At 50.7% G+C, this 19,795-nt stretch overlaps 1 protein-coding gene across 2 annotated transcripts; it reads right to left on the minus strand.

Annotated features, from left to right (window-relative positions):
• Nucleotides 1–111: 111 nt before the first annotated feature.
• megf8 (multiple EGF-like-domains 8) lies at nucleotides 112–19,209 on the minus strand. 2 transcript variants are annotated; one of them, XM_061288621.1, is made up of 44 exons: nucleotides 18,788–19,209; nucleotides 18,065–18,254; nucleotides 17,752–17,915; nucleotides 17,469–17,678; nucleotides 17,207–17,387; nucleotides 17,008–17,096; nucleotides 16,481–16,694; nucleotides 16,190–16,373; nucleotides 15,873–16,018; nucleotides 15,683–15,793; nucleotides 15,448–15,599; nucleotides 15,086–15,187; nucleotides 14,868–15,015; nucleotides 12,807–12,970; nucleotides 12,324–12,521; nucleotides 11,991–12,188; nucleotides 11,656–11,907; nucleotides 11,357–11,475; nucleotides 11,155–11,286; nucleotides 10,963–11,076; nucleotides 10,805–10,888; nucleotides 10,492–10,734; nucleotides 10,180–10,364; nucleotides 9,903–10,116; nucleotides 9,525–9,768; nucleotides 9,210–9,342; nucleotides 8,891–9,141; nucleotides 8,652–8,762; nucleotides 8,448–8,566; nucleotides 7,986–8,208; nucleotides 7,569–7,904; nucleotides 7,365–7,500; nucleotides 7,056–7,287; nucleotides 6,858–6,984; nucleotides 6,567–6,777; nucleotides 6,253–6,467; nucleotides 5,937–6,132; nucleotides 5,684–5,852; nucleotides 5,234–5,426; nucleotides 4,986–5,156; nucleotides 4,111–4,241; nucleotides 3,844–3,976; nucleotides 2,522–3,637; nucleotides 112–2,416 (listed from the first exon to the last, which is right to left on the minus strand). In XM_061288621.1, exons 1-44 carry the CDS (start codon nucleotides 18,815–18,817, stop codon nucleotides 2,177–2,179), a joined length of 8,511 nt encoding a protein of 2,836 aa, XP_061144605.1. In that variant the 5' UTR covers nucleotides 18,818–19,209; the 3' UTR covers nucleotides 112–2,176. The 2 variants fall into 2 exon arrangements, with proteins under 2 accessions (XP_061144605.1, XP_061144604.1); XM_061288620.1 differs by having other exon boundaries at nucleotides 112–3,637; nucleotides 18,788–19,208.
• Between the last annotated feature and the right edge of the window lie 586 nt (nucleotides 19,210–19,795).

Raw genomic sequence — 19,795 nt, forward strand, 5'->3', positions numbered from 1 at the left:
TTTAAAGAGACCCCTGTGACACGCCTCTTTTATTTATTCCATGTTTTCGAATTACTAATTTTCATTTTATACATTTCACTCTAATTCGTAAAGTGAGTAAAATCATTACAATCATATTTCAGAGATGTTTTATTTGACAGGACAGAGAATGCCATATTTTGATCAACACTTCCCTTCTTTCACAACAAAGTTTATGTCCAAATATACTCATGTTAACAAAATAAAATACACCATAGGAAAAAGAATGCATGAATGCTTATTGATGGAGGTTTATAAATAGCAGGAGTTAACGTATACTGTAGCACCATTCCAAATTGTCTCATCAATGAATGAGCTTGGGTGACTTTTAGTGCCACGGGACTAGTTGGCTCTGTGCAGTGTGAAAACAAACACAAACAAACCCAAACTAAAATCTTACCAGTGGAGCAAGGTAAGTCATTCAGTCTCACAACTAATAATAATGCTGTCAACATCTCTCCTCAGGAGAAGTTTTGAAGAGAATTTTTGTTGCACTTGGAAAACTCTCACATTATTTGTCGTACAGTATTATTTAAACGGAAGCTACGATTGGAAATACAATCATTTGTGCGAGGCGGGTCACCCCAAATAAAAGCAGTCAAGCAAAACCAGCCAAAAACATTTCACATACAATAAAGTGTCAGCACACAAAGGCTCAAACTGTCATTAAATTATTGCCAGCGTCAAACACAGAACAAGACTTTTCTTTTTACAAAACCTAAATAAGTACATAAATTACCACCGTAACAGGAAGTCGACATATTTCCATCAACGCTTGGTGTCAGGGAACCTATGCCAGGATACCTAATTCTGATTAGGGCACATTTGGTTTGATTCAGAATGAAGGCCTTCAAAATAAAATGGCCAATTTCCTGTTGGTGAATGTGGCTTCGTGGACAATTGTTTTCCCTAACTTTCCAAGTGAGCTTTGCAGTTGTGTCAAGGATTTCGGAAATAATATTTTCAACTGGAAACGCATGTAAACTGTAAATTTCTTTCACACATTGAGGACTCAAACATGGGATTCAATCATCATCAACTCAGTAAGGCCCTCGAAGGACTTTAGTAAACTGAACTAGGTTCCCCGCCTGTGTTGGAGTAGCGTAAGCCACGGACAAGGCAAGCAGTCAAGGCAGATGTGCTGGAAAAATAACAAAACGTATCGAGTGAGTGAAAGACATACACACACACACACACACAAAAAGCATATTGACCGGGTTAAAAAAAAAAAAAAAAAAGAAAGTTATTTTCCAGCTGTAACAATCAACCAACTCTACTGCAAGCTTGATTGTCACTTTTGGGAGGTACCAAGTCAAGTTAAAAGTCCACCATGGCACCACCCCAGTGAGCAAGAGCGACGCCGTGTCTATTAGTGCATTCTTAAGGACAGCCGGCTCGGTCGGCGCCGAACGCCGTAACACTTCATATTCACAACAAAACAACATACAGTGTATGTACATGTGTTCAATAAGCTCAGTACACTTGAGCAGAACGCTTTAATGAAGGCTTTTAAGGCCCTTGAACTGAGCGCATTTCCTCATGTAGTGGCCCCGAGATGCCACGTCCGCAACGATAACCAAGTTGTATGGTGACGTGACACAGAGAACTCTTTCAAATGTGGCGACTGTATATGGCACACAAAATGCTTTTATGCGGCCGTGTATTGTGCAATTTTTATATTGAATTCTCCTATTGTACGGGCACTTGTCATATTGATCCTAGTTTCCTATTAAGGTTACCCGACACTATGTATGAAACTAACAGGCATGTTTGTGTTATGTGGCGTACACGAAGCAAAGCTACCCAAGCATGCCCACACGGGAGACGTTTCCAAGGAAATCCAAATCCAGATCTGCTGATAGGCCGGCAAATGTGCTAACCACTTGTTCAGCATGCCACTCGTGAATCCATTTTCTACAGGCATTTATAAACAAAAATTCCAAAACACTCTGGTCTGGACTGTTAGGACGCTTCATCAAAGGTGCTTTTGGAATGTGGAAGGAAGCCAAGTTGATTACAAAGCGAAAACCTACGCAGGATTATGGAGAAGCTCAAGCGGAGATTCAGGGTCCACTCTCCGGACTGCTGAGCACGACTTGGCGAAGGCGTCGCCCACTATATGAGGAAACGACAGCGATTCTCTTCCCTCGCCGTGTGCCTACATGGCCATAGTGGTCAGGTGCTGATGGCCAGCCAGCCCCTTGCGGCCGCCGCCCGCACCCGGGTGGCCGCCTCCATTGCCGTGGCCGCAGTATTCCTGCAGGTTCTGCCGCAATGTCACCAGCGCTGAGCCCAAGCAGGCCCGATTTGGAGCCAAGACTCCGCCGGGCAGCTGGAAGAGGACTGTGGCCACCCCGGCCATGCCGTCGTCAGTGGGCTCCAGAGTGATGGGCCCCACCTTGAAGGAGGAGTAGGAGAAGCCCATGAGCTGTGAGAGGAAGGGGTCCGAGCGGCAGAAGTGCTGGTAGCCGCTGTACGTGGACGGGTGGTGCTGCAGCGAGACCTGGCTGCCAGTGGTGGTGCCGGTGTAGTGGTGGGCATTCAGGTAGTGCAGGGGCAAGTGCTGGCCGTTGTTGCCCCCGCCGGGGGGCAGGTGGTGCTGATGGTGCCCGGCCGGTCCCGAGCCCAGATCGTGTTTGTAGGACACGGCCCCGGTGCGGCCCCTCTGGCCCACCATCACCCCTGCGAGCTTGGCAGGGCGGGCGACCGCCACGCCGCCACCGCTGGACGGGAGGTAGATGAGCTGCGGCTCGTCCGGCTCCAGGTAGACGGTGAGCTTGGCGAAGGGCCGCGACGCCATCTTGGTCATCTCCTGGATGTGTCGCCGCTGCTCCCGCCGGAAGTCCAGGAACTGCTTGACCTTCCACAGGAGCACGCAGACGGACAGGAAGAGGAAAAAGCAGGAGAAAAAGACAGAGAAGAAGACAAACAGGTCGATGTGGGCTTGGTCCTGGCGCAGGAAGAGCAGGCCCTGGGACTCGCCCTGGTCGGCCACTGTTCCCACCCCTCGGAGGGCGATGTAGAAGCGGCTGGACTTGAGTGAGTGCACCTCGTGCGGGAAGGTTATGACTACCCGGTCCCGAACGCCTCGAACAATCAGAACTGTCTGCGGTTTCCAAACTGTGATGTAAGAAATGAGGCCCCGGGCTCGCTCCTCGCGAATCTCCCGCTCCGAGCCCGGCGGCTTGGCCTGCAGCGGATTGTGGGAGATGAAGCCTCCCCCGAGACCTGACGAGGTGTTGGCGAACACCTTGATGGGCGACGGAGGTGAGTCCTTGTCCGCCGCGGCGGCCCCTCGCGACTCCTCCTCGATCTTGATGGCGTGGACGCCTGAGCGACGATTCACGTCCACAATGAAGGTGTCGTGCGAGTTGGACACGTAGACCTCCACCTCTCCGAAGGTTACGTCGATGGTGACACGAATGTCGACGTTGGTGAACTTGGGCTGGGCGGCGAAGAAGACTGTGCGCCCCCGCGGCAGGTTGCGGATGGTCGGGTCGTGGAAGCAGTTGGTCTGCGACGTGGGGTCGAAGCAGCACTCGGTGTCCACGTTGAATTGCCGGTAGCACTGGCGGCCGTTCACCGGCGTGCCGTTGAAGGAATCTTTGCACTTGGCGCACTGGAGGGGGTTTGACAAAGTCAATCAGCAAAGTCAGGACACAATTTTTGAGGTCATCGAGAAAATAAGACGGGTCAGAATACGGGATGTCCCTGAAAGATCATCCTGAGCTAAACGATTGGGTGTACGCACACACCCGCTTACTGCGCGCATGTGGGAAAAGTTTGAATGACGGCATCAGCGCAGATTAAAGTTCAACCAGGTACCTGTTGTCTGTAGCAGTCTTTGCGGTCGCTCTGAGGGCTACTGAGACAGGAGGAGGTCTCCGTGTTGTTCTGGCACGGGCAACCTGTGCCGTCGTGCTCGTTGCACGTGTCTGCATGGCCGTTACACTGACACCTGGAATTGGAAGGTCATCGATTTGCTTTTAAATCTTATTATATTCTGTGTCAATGTGACGTTTAACTAAGCCGGCACGTCAGTACACATTGTCGGTCACTTTGCTTAGCAACTTAGGAACAGCGGCCACTCACTTCTCGCACTTGCCCTGCAGCAGGAAGTAGCCGCCAAGGCAGCTCTCACACTTGTCGCCAACGCTGTTGTTCTGGCAGCTCACGCACACGGCATTCTCCTCAGTGGGGCCCTCCGACACCCAGTTGTGGATCTGTTGAAAAGCCCACTTGCCGTTATCGATGATTTTCTTTCTCAAGTATTGGTCCGAATAAAAGACAATGTTTTTTGCATTGAAATAAGACTGAAAAAGTGGGGGTCCTCTCGACATTATACCCATTCACTTGTGCGCAGCTGTAAGTTAAAGGTTGCTGGTATCGACTGAGTATGTTGCTGTGATTGTGTGCGTCTTTGACACAAAGTGAGTATATACGTTTCATTGTTACTACTGTCTACTGTTGTGCCGTTTGTCTGATCGCGGTTTCTTTTGTGTGCGCGCCATTTGATTGATAGCTTTGGCGCGCTTCTTTAAGTTTGCCTAGCATCATACGAGTAGCCGTTACGCAGCGGCACGGCGACTAACGGTCGCCAGCAAATATATTTTGTTGTCTCGATGACTTATGTTTGGCGTGTTGCCGAGAGTATTTCATTTATGGTTATTTAGTATAGCGGAACCGTTACGCGCAATTAGTTATGTATTGTGTGCCATCTACTAGTGTTGTGTGACGTCAGAAGTTGAGCGTTGACTTACGTGCTATATTTCTGTCTGTTGCAGAACCACACATACACACACACACACTCTTTTTTCAAACCAGAGTCTTGAAAAAGAGGGGGTCTTCTTATAATGAGGGTCGTCTTATATTCGGGCCAATACGGTACTAATTTTGAGCTTATTGTTTTTAAATTAAAGGCGATACACTTGATTCAGACCAAAGTCGAACCCAATGATGCTACTCACGCTGTTGGGCTCCAGGGGAAAGCGCCGGGGGTTCTCTTGGGCCTTCTTGTGCTCATCGCGGGACAGACACAAAGCGCTGTTCCCCCGACAGAACTCGCGACACGGTCGACAGGTACCGCCGCCTTTGGCTGAGCCCACAAACAAGGGCTTGCATTTATCGCAATGCTTGCCCTACAACCGGGAGAAAGGTGAAAGCGTGAAAACACCCAGCCAGCACGTATGATGCAATGCAAATGCAGCTGACTTACGATGGTGTTGTTGTGGCATTCCAGGCAAACGTCGGCCTTGGCCACACTGGCGCAATTGCTGTGCTTGTTGCAGCTGCACTGGGAGGAGCAGTTGTCCCCCACAAAGCCAAAGTGGCAGCGGCACACGCCCGGGGACACGCAGGTCCCGTTCACGCAGCCTTGCGCACACACCGGCTCACAATGACCACTGAGACTAGTAACAAGATCAAGGGAAAATGACAAGGAAAATGTGAGTGTCACCTCAATCCTTTTTGGTTGACAACAATGTGTTCTGGGATACAACGCTAAATTCGCTAAATGGGACATGTTGTAGAAAATGTGATTTTGAAGGCAGTGCTAGCTTGACTTAGAAGTTTAATTTGTTCCAGACCAGGCTTTTACCTCAATGTACTAGTTTTATATCATTCCAGCACAGTTTTTGGTGTCCAGGTTGGTGACTGTCGAGCTCACCTGCTGAGGATGTAGCCTTGTTTACATGTGCAGTGGTATCCCTGAGAAAGGTCATGGCAGTCCTGGGTGCTGTTGCAGTGGTGATGGCCGTTGGCGCACTCGTCTTCCTCTGGACAGTGCAGGAAGGACCAGCTGCTGTTCCGCAGAGGACAAACCCCTTCACTGACTCCTGTGAGGACAAGAATGCAGTGCAGTGGTTAAAGCTTGGCTTCAAACATTTGGGCAGAGCCCATCCCAAATCCACTGTCGGCACCGTCAAGTCCTCCTTGAAGGCAGTATCCCGCTCCGTTGCCCCCACGGGTGGCACACCAGCCACACTGGGGCCTGGCGATGCACTGGGAGCACTGGGTGAGCTGGGAGCACTGGGGAGAGCAGGAGTCGCCGCCCGAGAGAAGGCGACCGCATTGGCCCGCTTCGCATCGCAGCGGCACAAACGACGGACTCATGCACTGGGGAAACGGGATCACATTGGAGGAACTTGAGTGCTTAAGTTCTCTTATGTCGCTGTTATGGTCTGTTATGCAAGCAAACAATTAAAAGGCCCTCTTTCAATGCATCTCCCAGCTTACCTGCTGCAAGGCCATGCTCCACACACAGTGTTGCCAGCCGCCGTCAGAACCTCTGGAGCCAAGGCAGAGGGTGCAGTTGAGGAGGGTGTGGCAGGGCGGAGGACACGGCAGCGGCGGCGAAGATTCCACCTGCATGGGCGAGACGTTGAGCAGGGCGTAGCTGAAGCAGGTCCAGTCATAGGTGGGGTTCACGCTCAGGATACGCCGCGTCTCGCCTGGTGAAGAGTTAATCCGAGTGAGTGGCCTTCTGGCAGCAATTTTAAACAATTTATTACCCTTCCCTGATTAGACTGTAATAATACGACTACCAGTACCCGTGCGTTTAAACTGGCGGGTCCACATGCATTTGCCCGACGCGGTGCACTTGGGGCAGTCGGAAGCCTCGCAGCTGGTTTCGGTGCAATTGCTGGAGAGGAAGATCTCACGCTGGTTGATGCGACAGTCGTGTTCGGACGTGCAGCTCACCGAGCTGCTGATGCAAGCCCCCTCGGGGCAGTTGGTGCACCACTTGCACTGGAAAGCATGCTGAAAAAGTGAAGGAAAATTCAAGATTCAACATGAGTGGCCGTGTGCATCAGGATCTATGACACCAGGGTGGGGACCACCTGCGATGGACCGGAGAATGTCTTGGGATGTCGGGCCAGGCATTCGCTGCAGGTCTTAAGCCTGCGGCACTGATCTGGCTGGCGAGGGGTTGGCGAACAGGCCGACTGGGCGGTCAAACAGCCCATTCTATCACGAAGAACAGAGGGAATTCATGTTGCGCTTTGGAAGGAGACCACAACCGAGTGCTGATGTGTTACCGTTCGGCACTATCAGAAGATGCGCAGGCCCCTCGGCACCAAACGCAGCTGCCGGTGGTGGAGTTGCAGGTCTCCGGCGTGGCCAGCACGGCGCAGGGGTCGGCGGGTACCCTTAGGTTTAGGAGTCGTCCCGAGGTGACCCCGTTGAAGCCGCCCGATAGGAAGAGGCTGCCACCCCAGCTCGTCATGGCGAGAGACACCGAGCGGTTCACCGAGTCGCCGATGCCAGAGTCTGGGCGATACAAATGTGACGTTGGTTGGGACACGAGCACGTAAAGATGGAAGACGCAGCGAGACAAGATGGACCACCTGGTTGGATCCAGGTGTTACAGTTGATCTGGTACAAGTACACAGAGTTGCTGTAATCCTCCACTTCTGTCCGTCCCCCCACGATGACCATGGTGTCTTTCATCAGGGCTGCGGCGTGGAAGAAACGGGAGAGGGGCTGCAAAAAAAGTGAAACGTGAAATGGGAGTTTGAGGAAAACATGCCCCGGGCATCAACACGCCTTACCTTATTACCCTGCGAGGGTACCAGGAGCGACCAGGTGAAATTGGGGTAGTAGAGGCTGTAAAGCTCTCCCGACGGCTCCACGGCCTCCACATGGAAACGATAACCTCCAAACACATAGACGGCGTCAGTCTGCTCGTGGTAAACGGCCGAGTGGCCGTACAGGCCTGTTGGCGGCGTGCCACTGTGCGCCACCACGCTCCAGTTTCCGCTGTGCAGGTTGAACTCCAACAGGTGGTGGTTGAAGCCGTTTTCTGGCGAGTAACCGCCAATCAAGAGCACCGAGTTGTCCCGACGCACTGTCAGCGTGTGGCCCGCCACCGGGGGCAGCACTGAGGTCTGCCGCATGGAGAAAGGGGAACGATAATCAGTTAGAGGTCCGAACATAGCTTGTTCCGCATGACAATTCCGTTTCTCTACCTTGTGCTCTTTCCAGACCAAACTGCTGAGGTTGAGACTCCAAGTGTCCATGGCGACAGAGTGCTGAGTGACTCCGCCCACTACCAGCATGCAGCTATGACTGGTCCCCATTTCATGGTTGCTCAGCAGGACGGCGGAGTGGTGATAGCGAGCAGCCGGAGCGGAGCCCTCGTCCGCTGAACTCGTCAACATTTGAGTCCAACGGCGCTCTAACACGGAATATCTACAACGAGGACAAAAGCAGTCATCACATATCTGTTGACAATTGACGATACATAATTTCCTTAAATAAAGGGTGCCACCTAAATAAATAAATGCCACACTTCAGACGGCGCTTTTTCCTTAAACTCAGAGGAGATTTTTGTTCGGGGGAGGGAGTCTTTTGAATGGGATAAGCAACATTTGGGGAAATACGGCACCAAATATTATAAAATGAATACCTAATATGCAACAGACTGTTACCTGTAAATATTTCCAAGAATGCCCTCTGAAAGAGAGAGTCCCCCATACATCCAAAGGTTGCCGTGAGGTCCAGAAACCAGAGAGTGGCCCATCCTGTGGAGGAACCGGTGGGCTTGATTCTGTGGGGCAAAAAGTATGTCTAAATGAATGGTGCCGTTGTAGGGGGCTTCAGTGTTGCCGGCGCGGTTGTATTCATAGCTGTACCACTGTCAGTTGCGTGTCCAGCAGCGTCTCCCAGATCAGGCTGTTGTTGTCTCGAGGGACGGAGCAGTCCGGGCCGGCCCAGTTCTCGGAGCACACGCACACCCCCAGTGTCTGAAAGAAGCCGACGGTATCGATAAGACATTGCCACTCAACGCAAGCTGCGTTGGCTCTCAACACTTTGATGATATCACACTGCCACCGACTGCAATGAATAGGTGTTAAATGATCACGCAACTTACAAGATTACAAGCGCCTCGGCCCTCCGCGAGTCCACAGTCTTGGGGACAAACGGGTCGGTCGCAGTAGGGGCCGCCATATCCCGGGGGGCACTGGCAAAGCCCGGCTTGGCACTGCGCGCCGCCCAGACACGCGGGTGACCCGTCGTCGCTCTCGTCGGCGCTTTGGCGACACCGCCGCACCCAGAAAGACGCGTTGAAGCCTTGGGGTTTGTTGGATGACACGTTGGCCTCAAAGTAAACGGAGATCACACCTAGCAGGCGGGACGCACAGGGGGTCACATTCTCCATTCAGCTGCTTTTACATGGGGGTGTGGGGTACCTGAGGTGGCCTCGACGGTGATAGGCTGTGACCTGGTGGTGCCGCAAAATGCACCGATCAAGTTATGGTCCGAATGTACGACGCCGTTGTCCAGAAAACGAGGAAGGCCATCAAACACATACACAAATGAGCTCTGCAAAATAAATACATGAATACATTCATAACATATGAACGTCTAGATACAGAGTCCTGCTCAAACGCCGGTTTTTGTTACTTTCTGGTCAGATTTTGGTCGGATTTTGATGCAGTTTCATTTAAAAAATGTGAGTTCAACAGCGTTGGCAAAAAAGAAGCAGAGCGAGCATGCTGACTCACTTTACAGTGTGTATGAGAATCGGGATGCAGCGTGAGGGCAACGGGCGGGCACGGCTGCCTGGGGCGGCAGGGTGCCAGGCTCTCGGTCACCGACAGCACCCAAAGGCAATGGGAGAGGCCGCTTTTGCCTTCAGTGCCGCTCCTCCAGCCCAGGGATGAGGAGAGAGGAACGGAAGGGGATGAATTGGTGGAAGAGAGCAGCACAGAGCGCCCCTGGCACTGGCGGTAGCATGTTCCATTATTCCTAAAGGAGGCCGCAAAGATGTCAGCATAGACCAGCAGGAATGTGCTACTGTCATAAGATGAGATGCAGAAGCGTCTCTTCAGATGAAGTAACTAGTTAGACCAGTTTGATGAATTTGCATAATGTGCCCTTACCTGGGATCACCGTAGTAGCCGGGCAGGCAGGACTCACAATGCGGGCCCTGGGTGTTATGGGTGCAGTAGCATTGGCCCGTCTGGTTGTGGCAGTATCCTCGTAGCGGGTCGCCGTGGCCGTTACACTCGCACTGCAAGCATCCGCCGCCGCCGGCCAGGGCAGAGCCGAAGCTCCCCGGGCGACAGTGCTCACAGTGGGGCCCCGTTGTCCAGTCTGAAAAGAAATTCAGTTCTAAACAACTGGACGGACACAAGAATAAGCTATTTGCGTTTCCACCTTGGCATTCGTCGCAAATGCCTGGTGCAGTAATACAGGTGGAGTGAAAGTTGCAGCCGCAGTCCACATCACATTCGACACCGCTCAGAACCAGAGTGGCAGGATCGGAGGTCCAACCCAGCGAGCATTCGCATTCGAAGCGCGGGCTGCCGCTGCACTGACCTTCTCTGCACTCATTGTAGCATCTGCCGGTGGAGTGCACAAGTGGCCTATGATGCTAACAACCATTGGGCTAGCGGACAAATGCTTGTTCAGAAGATATTAAGAACCTTTGAAATGGTTTTAGAGATTGAAAAAGGTCCACGTTCTTACGTCTGGTTGCAGTGCAACGTGCCGTCCCCCGCGTAACCTCGGTCGCAGTGACACTCGTAAGAGGTGGGGGTGTTGATGCACGTGGCGAAGGGGTGACAGTTGTGCAGGCCCAGACGGCATTCTTCCACATCAGGGCAAGCAGGGTAAGACCACACGCCGCCATCTTGCTCTTCCACCTCCAAGTGCTCCAGCTCCATTTCCATGTCCAGAGGACGAGGCGGGGCAGAAGTCTGCGGCTCAGGGCTGGAGAAGAACAACTTTGTTTTTGTTCTTTTCTATGGCACGTGTCCTCGTTTGGCTCGCGGGAACTTACTTAGCGGCTCGAGCTTCAGCGACAGCCACGCTGCAGTTAAACACAGACGGCTCATCCATTCCAGCCCAATCGCCTCTCAAACATCTAAAAAAACAAAATGACAAGATGAAACCAAAACATCGTGACACAGCGTCATCTTTGCTGGCAAGTGCGCTTACTTTCCAATGGTGGGGTTGTTGTAGTCGCCGCACCAGCCGCACTGGAATGTGCGCAGGCAGTCGGTGCAAGTGTTGAGAGCGGAACATTGCTTGCATTGCGGAACTGAATGCACACTGGCAAGTTGGGAAAAAGCCAAATTCAGATGACCAGCGCAATTTACGTGCGCCCGAGAAGTGTTGTGTGATTGCTACCTGTCATACCAGTCCCTGCATTCGCCATAAGGGTACTTGGTGAGGTAGGCTGCGAAATAGAAGCAGGCCTGGGCGGATTCACACCAGGCACACTGGCTGGAGTTGGAGAGGCACTCGGAACACGTCTTCCGCCTTGGTGGAGCGAATAGAAATGCCATCAGAGCATGTTGTGAAAAAGTCAATTAGGAAATTGTCATCTCACTGGTTGCAGACACGGGGACAGCCTGCCGGGTGGCGTATGGAGCCATCTAGGCGTCCTCGCCTGCTGCACTGATAGTCGCCTTTCTTGCTGGAGTTGATCTGCCACTCGCAGTAAGGGTCCTGCAGAGGGAGTACATTTCTGACTTTGGCAGAAATACTTCTGCCGTTTTTCTACCAATAGTTTGTTCATATCAATTAAAGAAAGTTAAATCGCAATTAAAGATTTTTAAAAAATGGAGTGTTGATTTCTTTCATGAAATGTATTGTTTTTTCATGCATGCAAAATCTTGTGGCGCTCACCTGCGTACAAGCGGAACAGTCCCGATATTCCTCGCACAGTGTGCAGTGCTGGGGTGCCAGCAGCAGATGGCGCTGAGCCTCCTCTCCCATCGCTTCGCTCTCCGGGCAGGGTTCTAGTTCAGGGCCTCGAAGCAGGCAGCGGGACAGCGACGGGCACCAGCCGCAAGACTGGTCCGACAGGCAGGCCAAACAGGACATGTAGCCTGAACAGGAACCCGAGCGATAGGGCTCCAGGAAGAGGAAGGATATTTCCTTGGGTTCAACAGGAGAGAAGATGACAGATCATGTTGCTGTTCCAGAGACAAACAGGAACAGGAAAGAAAAGACACACTCACGCTCCCTCCCGGCAGAGTTCTGTTCCAGATGAGGGCCATCTCACTCGTCTGCCCCGAGCCGGAGTTGTTGAGGTAGCCCTCGGCCTGGACCAGGTAATGGTTGCCTCTGGTCAGGTTGGAGAGCAGCTTACCGCCGTCGGGGCGAGACAGCAGCTTCAGCTCTTTCTCCTGCTGAGCCGCCCAACGACCGACCACCTCCTGCTCGGAGACAAAAGAAACATTAACAACCATCGGGAAGCAAACTACAGCCCAACAGAGAATTTGGATCTGGCTCGTCACTTCATTTAATTAATTCAGAGAAAGACTGTTTTGTTTACGGCGCAGCGCGCTCACTAATTGGCTGGAGTTGGGACCCGATGCCACCCGAGCCTCAAAGTGGAGCCTCTGGATGCGAGCCCACATGGAGACAGTCTCGGCCGGAGGAGTCGTCGGCGCCCCCCAAAGAGGGTGGATGAAGCCCCTGAACTGCAGAGCCACGTCCATCTCGGTGGTGGGGCTTAGGATGATGGTGGTACTGCGCAGGATGGACACCTGGCCAGAGCACGGCGGAGGATGGGGCGGAGCAAGTGCAGACACATAAACAGAGGCACTATTCTCTGGGATACTTTGAAGGGGACACACTATGGAAATTTGACTAAAAGTAGTTGGGTGTACCTCTCAATATCAAAACAAGGCACCTAAATCCCATCTTTTGGTACAAAAGCAACATTGGAGGAAGGAAAGGCGGATGCAGTCTGTAAAGTGTGTGTGTGTGTGTGTGTGTGTGTGGGGGGGGGGGGGTTACAAGCACAACTCTTTGAGACTAGGACTCCGTACCTTGTCAGGCTGGGAGTCGTTGCGGGGGTGCTGGAAGGTGAGCAGGTGCAGTCCCGGGACATAGTTCTCGGTGCGACAGGAGTGGAGGGAGGTTAGGAAAAGGGTACGCTCCCCCCACCAGCCGTACGCCCCTGAGATCTGGTCCACACGGCACGCACTTGGCTCTGCGAGATCGAGAGGGAGAGGTCAGCAACACGGACAAACGCAATCTGACCTCATGAGATCTCCACAATGCTGCGACGAGCCTGATCGGACGCAAGTCAGAGAGTGGCCAAAAGCCGCTGACGTGCCCCAGAGATGGAAGAGGCCAATCAAATTAGGTTTTTTTTTTGAGTGACCTCTTCTATCTCAGCTGGGTCAAGTTGAGCCAAGTGTTTCAAGGTTTTTCTCAATGTCAAGGTTGCTACACCCCACTCAGATGTATTAGAAAGGGGAAAAAAGCTGTAGTCAACAGGTTTGTCCAATGAAGCTAGCATTACACTCTTTGTTAGAGAAATTCACAATTAACTCATCTTCAGATTCATAATAGAGTGACGAGAATTTAAAAAAATGTGGAACTGCTAGCATATCATTTGTTGGTTTACTGATTTTTTTTTTGTTTATTTATGCTTAGTGGTCATTGCTTCTTAGCAAACGGCTGAATGGCTATCCAGCCGTTAAAAAATGGACTATGGAATACAAAATACAAATACCGTATTGGCCCGAATATAAGACGATGTTATTTGCATTGAAATAAGACTGAAAAAGTGGGGGTCGTCTTACATTCGGGGTCTAGACATTATACCCATTCACTTGTACGCAGCGGTAAGTTAAAGGTTGCTGGTATTGACTGAGTATGTTGCTGTGATCGTGTGCGTCTTTGACACAAAGTGAGTATATACATTTCATTGTTACTACTATCCACTGTTGTGCCGTTTGTCCGATCGCGGTTTGCTTCGTGTGCGCGCCGTTTAATTGACAGCTCCGGCGCGCTCCTTTAACTTTGCCTTGCATCGTACAATTAGCGTACACGCATGACTACAGCCATTACGCAGCGGCACGGCGACTAACGGTCGCCAGCAAATGTATTTTGTTGTCTCAATGACTTATGTTTAGTGTGTTGCTGAGAGCATTTCATTTATGGTTATTTAGTATACCGGAAACGTTACGCGCAGTTAGTTATGTATTGTGTGCCGTCTACTAGTGTTGTGTGACGTCAGAAGTTGAGCGTTGACTTACGTGCTATATTTCTGTCTGTTGCAGAGCCACACACAGGCACACCACACCCTCTCACACACACACACACACACACACACACACCCTTCACACGCTTCATACAAGAATCACATTCACACACCCAAAGACTCACCCATGTACACTACACACACCTGCTCTCACATCCTTACGACCAAACGTGTGCCTATACCCTTTTGCCAGTTTGCTTGTATGCCCCTATAAGCCACAGTGCCTGTTACCTTTTGCCAATAATTCAGTAACGCAATCAAAACTGAACCACGTCTTCCCTTCTGTGTTCTGACCGACACCCGGGAGCGAAAAGAGCATAAGCATCCGAGCCAACCCCCTATGCAATCCTCAGGCTCCCCAACAATAGCGGTAGCAGTTTGCATTATTTTATTGCAATGTTTTTCCTTATTCAGATTTGTTTCAAGACTACAGCTAGACTTAGACTTCACTTTGAGAGGAGGTCGTTTTATAATCAGGGTCGTCTTATATTCGGGCCAATATGGTAGTCAAAGAGTCCGATGATCTGAATAACTGCTAATCAAAATACGCACTGTAAAACGCATTCTTTAGTCCCACAGTATATATTGTATTTATTTGTTATGGTTTAATTTCTCTAAATCAGTATTGTGACTTAGAGCGAGTCACTATTGATAGCAACTAGTATCTTCTTTCTGAATGCCTCATCCATTTGAGGAAGCCTTCCTTGACACGGAGGAAACCCCCACAACAAAATCTTTCATCTCTGACCAGCGCCCGGGCCGAATCTAGTCCCTCCCAAGATATTTCCGTCAGTGTGCAACCGCCGCCGCCCCTCCTTCCTCCCTTCCTGGCTCTCACCTGACACGGGGAGGCAGGACTCGTTCTGAACGCACCAGCCGAATTCGCCGGGCGCTCTGGCCAGGGTGGCCGGCGTGCCGCTGAACACCAGGCAGGACTGACAGTCGGAGAGGAAGCGCGCCAGGCCCAAGCAGCCGGTGCTGCCGCACTATGAGTGGGAAAAGGGTCGCAGGCGTCATGCCGACAGTGCGGTTCCAATTGTATCTTTTCGACATTACCTGATTGGTGGGCTGATACTCTCGACATCGGCCTTCGCACCAGCTGCATTCTGGATTCTTCAAACACATGCTTTCATCCAGGGCCTCGGCGCAAAGAGCATCCTAAACAAGAAACAGCAGTGGATTATGATGGGGGGGGGGGGCACTTGACCTGGCAATTTTATGACTTTGACAGTAGAGTCAGAAAGCACTTTTACACTGTCGAAAAACCAGGAACCTTTTTTCCTGGTTGCTGATATAAACGCCACAGAAATGAAATCGGTGGCAATGTTGGCGTAATAACTTTCGAAATACGGAAGCCTATCAGATGTTTTGTTTAGAGACTCTAATGTGACCATTTGTGGAAGGGCCTTTTCTCTCACCCTGTCACCTTCCTTGCTACTGACAAACAGCGGGACTTTGAAAGCCATCAGGTCCCCACTGGTGACGCCGTTGTAACCGCTGGCAACCAGCAGCACCCGTCCCTCCATCGCTGCGGCGACGTGGGAGTAGCGCCCCTTGACGGGTTCGCCATCTGCAGAAAAACGTACGGATAAAATACAGGCGGACTAAACTGGAAATAGGGACAGACGTCAAATAAAGACAAGAGTAACTCACTGAGCGACCATCTCTCCCCTGCCATCACCCACTGGTGACAGCCCAAATGATAAAAAAATATCTCCTCATCATAGCACTTCTCCTCTTGGTAATGAATGTGAACATTCCCACCTTGAGGGAGAATAGGTTTGGTCAATCGAGTTCAGGAAAGCTATGTCAGCTGGGAGGCCGTGTGGGCATTTTGCCTCACCATAGACCACCATGTAGTTTCCGATGACGATGGCTGAATGGAAGGCTCTCTCCCGGGGCCCCGTCGCCGGGTAACGGGAGCGAAACGCCGTCCAAAAGCGCTGGTCCACGTGGAATGCGTCAGTGTTGTTCACCCGCACGCTAAACCTAGGGGAAAAAAAGCGTGTCCCTTTAGTTGGTTTTATTTGACAAGAAGGCGCCTCGAGTGTTGACTGCTGCATTAGCCGCTTGCGTCATCTTGATTTGCGACTCTGGCTTCAAGTGGACTCCATATCAACTCGACCTGACATTCCGACCTTTTTCTTTGAGGTCGTGTACCTGGCGGTGGTCGGCCGGTGACCTCCGTAGACCAAAAGTGTCCTAGAAGGGCTGTGGAACACCATGGAGTGGCCGGCAGTGGACGGGGGCTTCCCACCTGTGGGCTGGACCATCTCCCAGCGCCCAGAGCCCCGCAGGCTGAACCGATACAGAGAGGACGAAAACATGTCCTCCTCAGTGCGACCTAGGATAGAACACGTGGAAACCGCACTCACGTGGAGCCATGCTCATCAGCATTCCCGCGATGGCCGCTGACATGTTTCATTCATGTTTTTTTGTTGAGCAACCTACCTCCAAACACATAGAGGTACCCGTCCACTACGGCTGCGGCGTGATTGGCCAGAGTGGGAGCGCCGCCGGTGTTGGGAAAGCCAAGCTGCTGCCAGTCGTCCTGCAGGGGACGGTACATCCAAACATCGCTGGCCAAGGAGCCGTTGGCCAGTTCCCCGCCAAAAATCACCATGTTTCCCCCCCACTCCACGGCAGTGTGGGAATGCCGTGCCAACTGGTGGCAGAGAAAATGCCGTTAATATACGAAGAAAACGACTTTCTTTACAATCTGCCGCCATTTTGGGAAGCGCTGCAAAGCTCTTTCAAACTATTCGGGGATGAATGTCTTTACATTCACATGCACAAGTGAACTTAATCGATATAAAAGTGAAATGAGAAAGTTTAATCATAAAAAATAAACATTATTCTTCTATAATTTATAGTTCTCAAAGTGGCGGAGCACCAACCTAAAAGAGTGTGCAGAATGTTTGCATTCTTTCACGAAAGCAAAGCAAAACAAAAAGTATTTCTCCTTTCACTGTACTTACAGGTGAGTGACCATAAGACCTGCTTTCCCATCGATTGGATGTAAAGTTGTATTTGTTCAAGTCACCGAGGGCTCTGTTCAGGTCAAATCCTGGAATTTTAACAAATGACAACATCAAAAAACACAACCACACTGTTGTGAAAAAAAAAAAGGAAGAAAGAAAATTCAAGCAGAAAAGTATAAGCCAATTGGACTGTCACCTCCAAACAAGTACATGGCTCCAGTGGAGGATAGGTACACGCCAGCGGAGCCTGTCCGGGGCGACATGTAGGGGTCACCCTCACTGATGCGCCACCACTGCCCCGCCCCGCTGTCGTCATGGAGACCGAACTGGCAACTGTGACCGAGGAAGCCGGCATGACAATGGCAGTGCTCTCCTTTCTGATGCAGAGAGATGACAATGACACTTTGCGTTGTGGAAGACGTGCGCTCATTATTAACGGCGCTCATTGCAAACTTCACCTTGTCACACTGGCCATGTTCCGAGCAGGAGTGCGAGCACAGGGGAGTGGCGCAAGACGCCCCGCCCCATCCCTGTTGGCAGTGGCACTTGTGCGTGGACGGGTCGCAGCGACCGTGGCCACCGCATGCTCCAGGGCAAACGGAGAAGGTGTAGGTGGCGTTGAAGCCCAGCAGGTTGTAGTTGGCGTCGCTGAAGAGATGAAGCAGCATCTGGAAAAACGGGAACGTCATAATCCAAATTCAACACTGGTTGCGATGACCTGCACGAAAAAAAGAGAAGCACCTTCCCAGATGTGGCCTCAATGGGCTGTGGCAGGGTGTTGCCGCTCAGGCTGGCCAGTAACGGGCTTTGGTAGGAGTCTCCGTCATACACAAACAGGTAGTCGTAAGTGCACTCTGTGTCCATGAAGGTGAAGTTCAGCACAATGCGATAGCTGTTGCTGGGTGCTGCAAGGATAGGAAGACAAAAAGAGGAAATCGCTACTCGTAACTTGAAAAACTATACATAATAGTTGTAATCCATAATCAATACTAAGCAAGGTAAAAACAAGATCCCACTGGATTGTAAAAGAATGTGGTAACGCTGTAATGCAAACCTTTAATGAGCCACTCGCAGTTGCCGTTGACCGAGTAGTTGCCCGGCCCGTCTGTCACGTAGCCCGGCGGCCCCCTCAACACCTGCCGGTGACCCTTGCAGTCACCCGCCTGGCACGCGGGCCACCGGGCCAGCAGCGCCAGCACGAGGAGGAAGCAGACGGGCAGGGGGGAGGCCATCCCTGGTGCTGTCTGTGTGATTGAGGGAATCAAATAAATATTAAACACAAGAATGCAAGTACAGAAATGATTCCCAACCACTCTGCTGCAATTTCACAAAATCGCCCTAAACATATTTATCTGCAGTAATACAAATTATACATCTATGTACACACCTTGTTTTTACGTTGTTTAGTATTGATTATGGATTACTACTATTATGTATAATTTTTCAAGTTACGAGTAGCGATATATACATGTATATAATGTAACAAGTAAAATGATGGAGAAACAAGACTTTTGGTTGAGAAACAGCCTCTTAAAAAGCTTGATTAGTTTCGTGGATTTGCTGCAATCTTTACACCACAAGTAAAAACATAACTAAACCACGTGAGACCAACTCGTTCTTACGTGTGTCTTTAGCGCAGAACAACGTTATAACACGGAGTGTCGCGTGAATAACACTAAATGATGCTACACTGAGCAGAACCATCCGTGGCCCGTTAGCTCGCTATTTAGCCACCTAGCATCTGTTTCTTTGGGTTTAGCCAACATACAGTACGTACCAGTTCCCGTCTCTCCGGACCCATAGCCATTTACATCTTTTATGTCTTGGTTTTTCTGTCCCTAAAGCGACGCAAGCTACTCGCTACCTCGTCGTTGTTAAAGAGGGCAAGAAAGCCAGGCAGCCGACCGGCTAGCGGTCTGAAACAACAACAACACGGCTAGCCGCTAGGTGGCTAGTGAGCGCAGCCTCAGTCCCAATCCAGATGCGCACTCAATCCGTATCAGTCATTATTGATCAAGGGCGACGTAACACGCTCTCCAGCTGGCTCCTTCTGGGGCTGACGAGGCAAATAAGCAGAGAAAAGCGACGTTTAATTCTCGCTACAAGCAGGGGCCATACACGGGACGGGACAGATGCCTCCTTGTTTTGGTGGTCGACGGTGACGCAAAAGCTAATCTTGGGTCAGGCACGTCCTCCTCGGCGGCATCACCCAGTGGCGATGCCGCACAACGCACATCTGGATCTCAACCTTTCTACATTTGTATTTAATAAACGATGCATGGTTTTTTTCAATAAATAAAAATTAGATGCTGTACTATGAACGTGCATTGTTACAGAAGTTACCACGTCATAACAATTTAGCGTGATAAAGTTAACATTTTAACATCAACATCAATTTAATATAATATCGGTCCGGGTTAGCAAGTAAAAAGTGCGCATCACTCAAAAAAGTTGGATGACTTGACTTGATTTATTTCCATGATTGTGATTTATCCAGCAAGAGTTTATTGTCGCATGCAGCAACTGTGCAAGTGCTTATCAACAGCAAAGGCTCCAACTATTGCAGTGTTTGCTTGTCATGAGTCAAAATTGTGACATATGTGTGAAGCAAACATTTTCACGTAAACTCTTCTTATCTGGTGTTAGGACGACAATATTCCAATCATCTTTACTCGGCACGTGGGCCTGATACCAAAGTGACAATGGAAAGAGCATACAGCAGTTAATGCAGTGAATGTTGAACAGGAAATCCACAAGAGGTTTTCTCTCTTGTGGCTTCAAATCG

This window comes from Syngnathus typhle, linkage group LG10 (assembly GCF_033458585.1).
Source record: "Syngnathus typhle isolate RoL2023-S1 ecotype Sweden linkage group LG10, RoL_Styp_1.0, whole genome shotgun sequence".
NCBI lineage: Eukaryota > Metazoa > Chordata > Actinopteri > Syngnathiformes > Syngnathidae > Syngnathus > Syngnathus typhle.

Coding starts and splice junctions, on each gene's coding strand:
- megf8 (XM_061288620.1), bottom strand. CDS start 18,817: ATGGCTATGGGTCCGGAGAGACGGGAACTG. Junction 10,365..10,491: donor ACGTTGCACTGCAACCAGAC/GTAAGAACGTGG, acceptor CTCCACCGGCAG/ATGCTACAATGAGTGCAGAG. Junction 8,567..8,651: donor TGGACACGCAACTGACAGTG/GTACAGCTATGA, acceptor TTTGCCCCACAG/AATCAAGCCCACCGGTTCCT.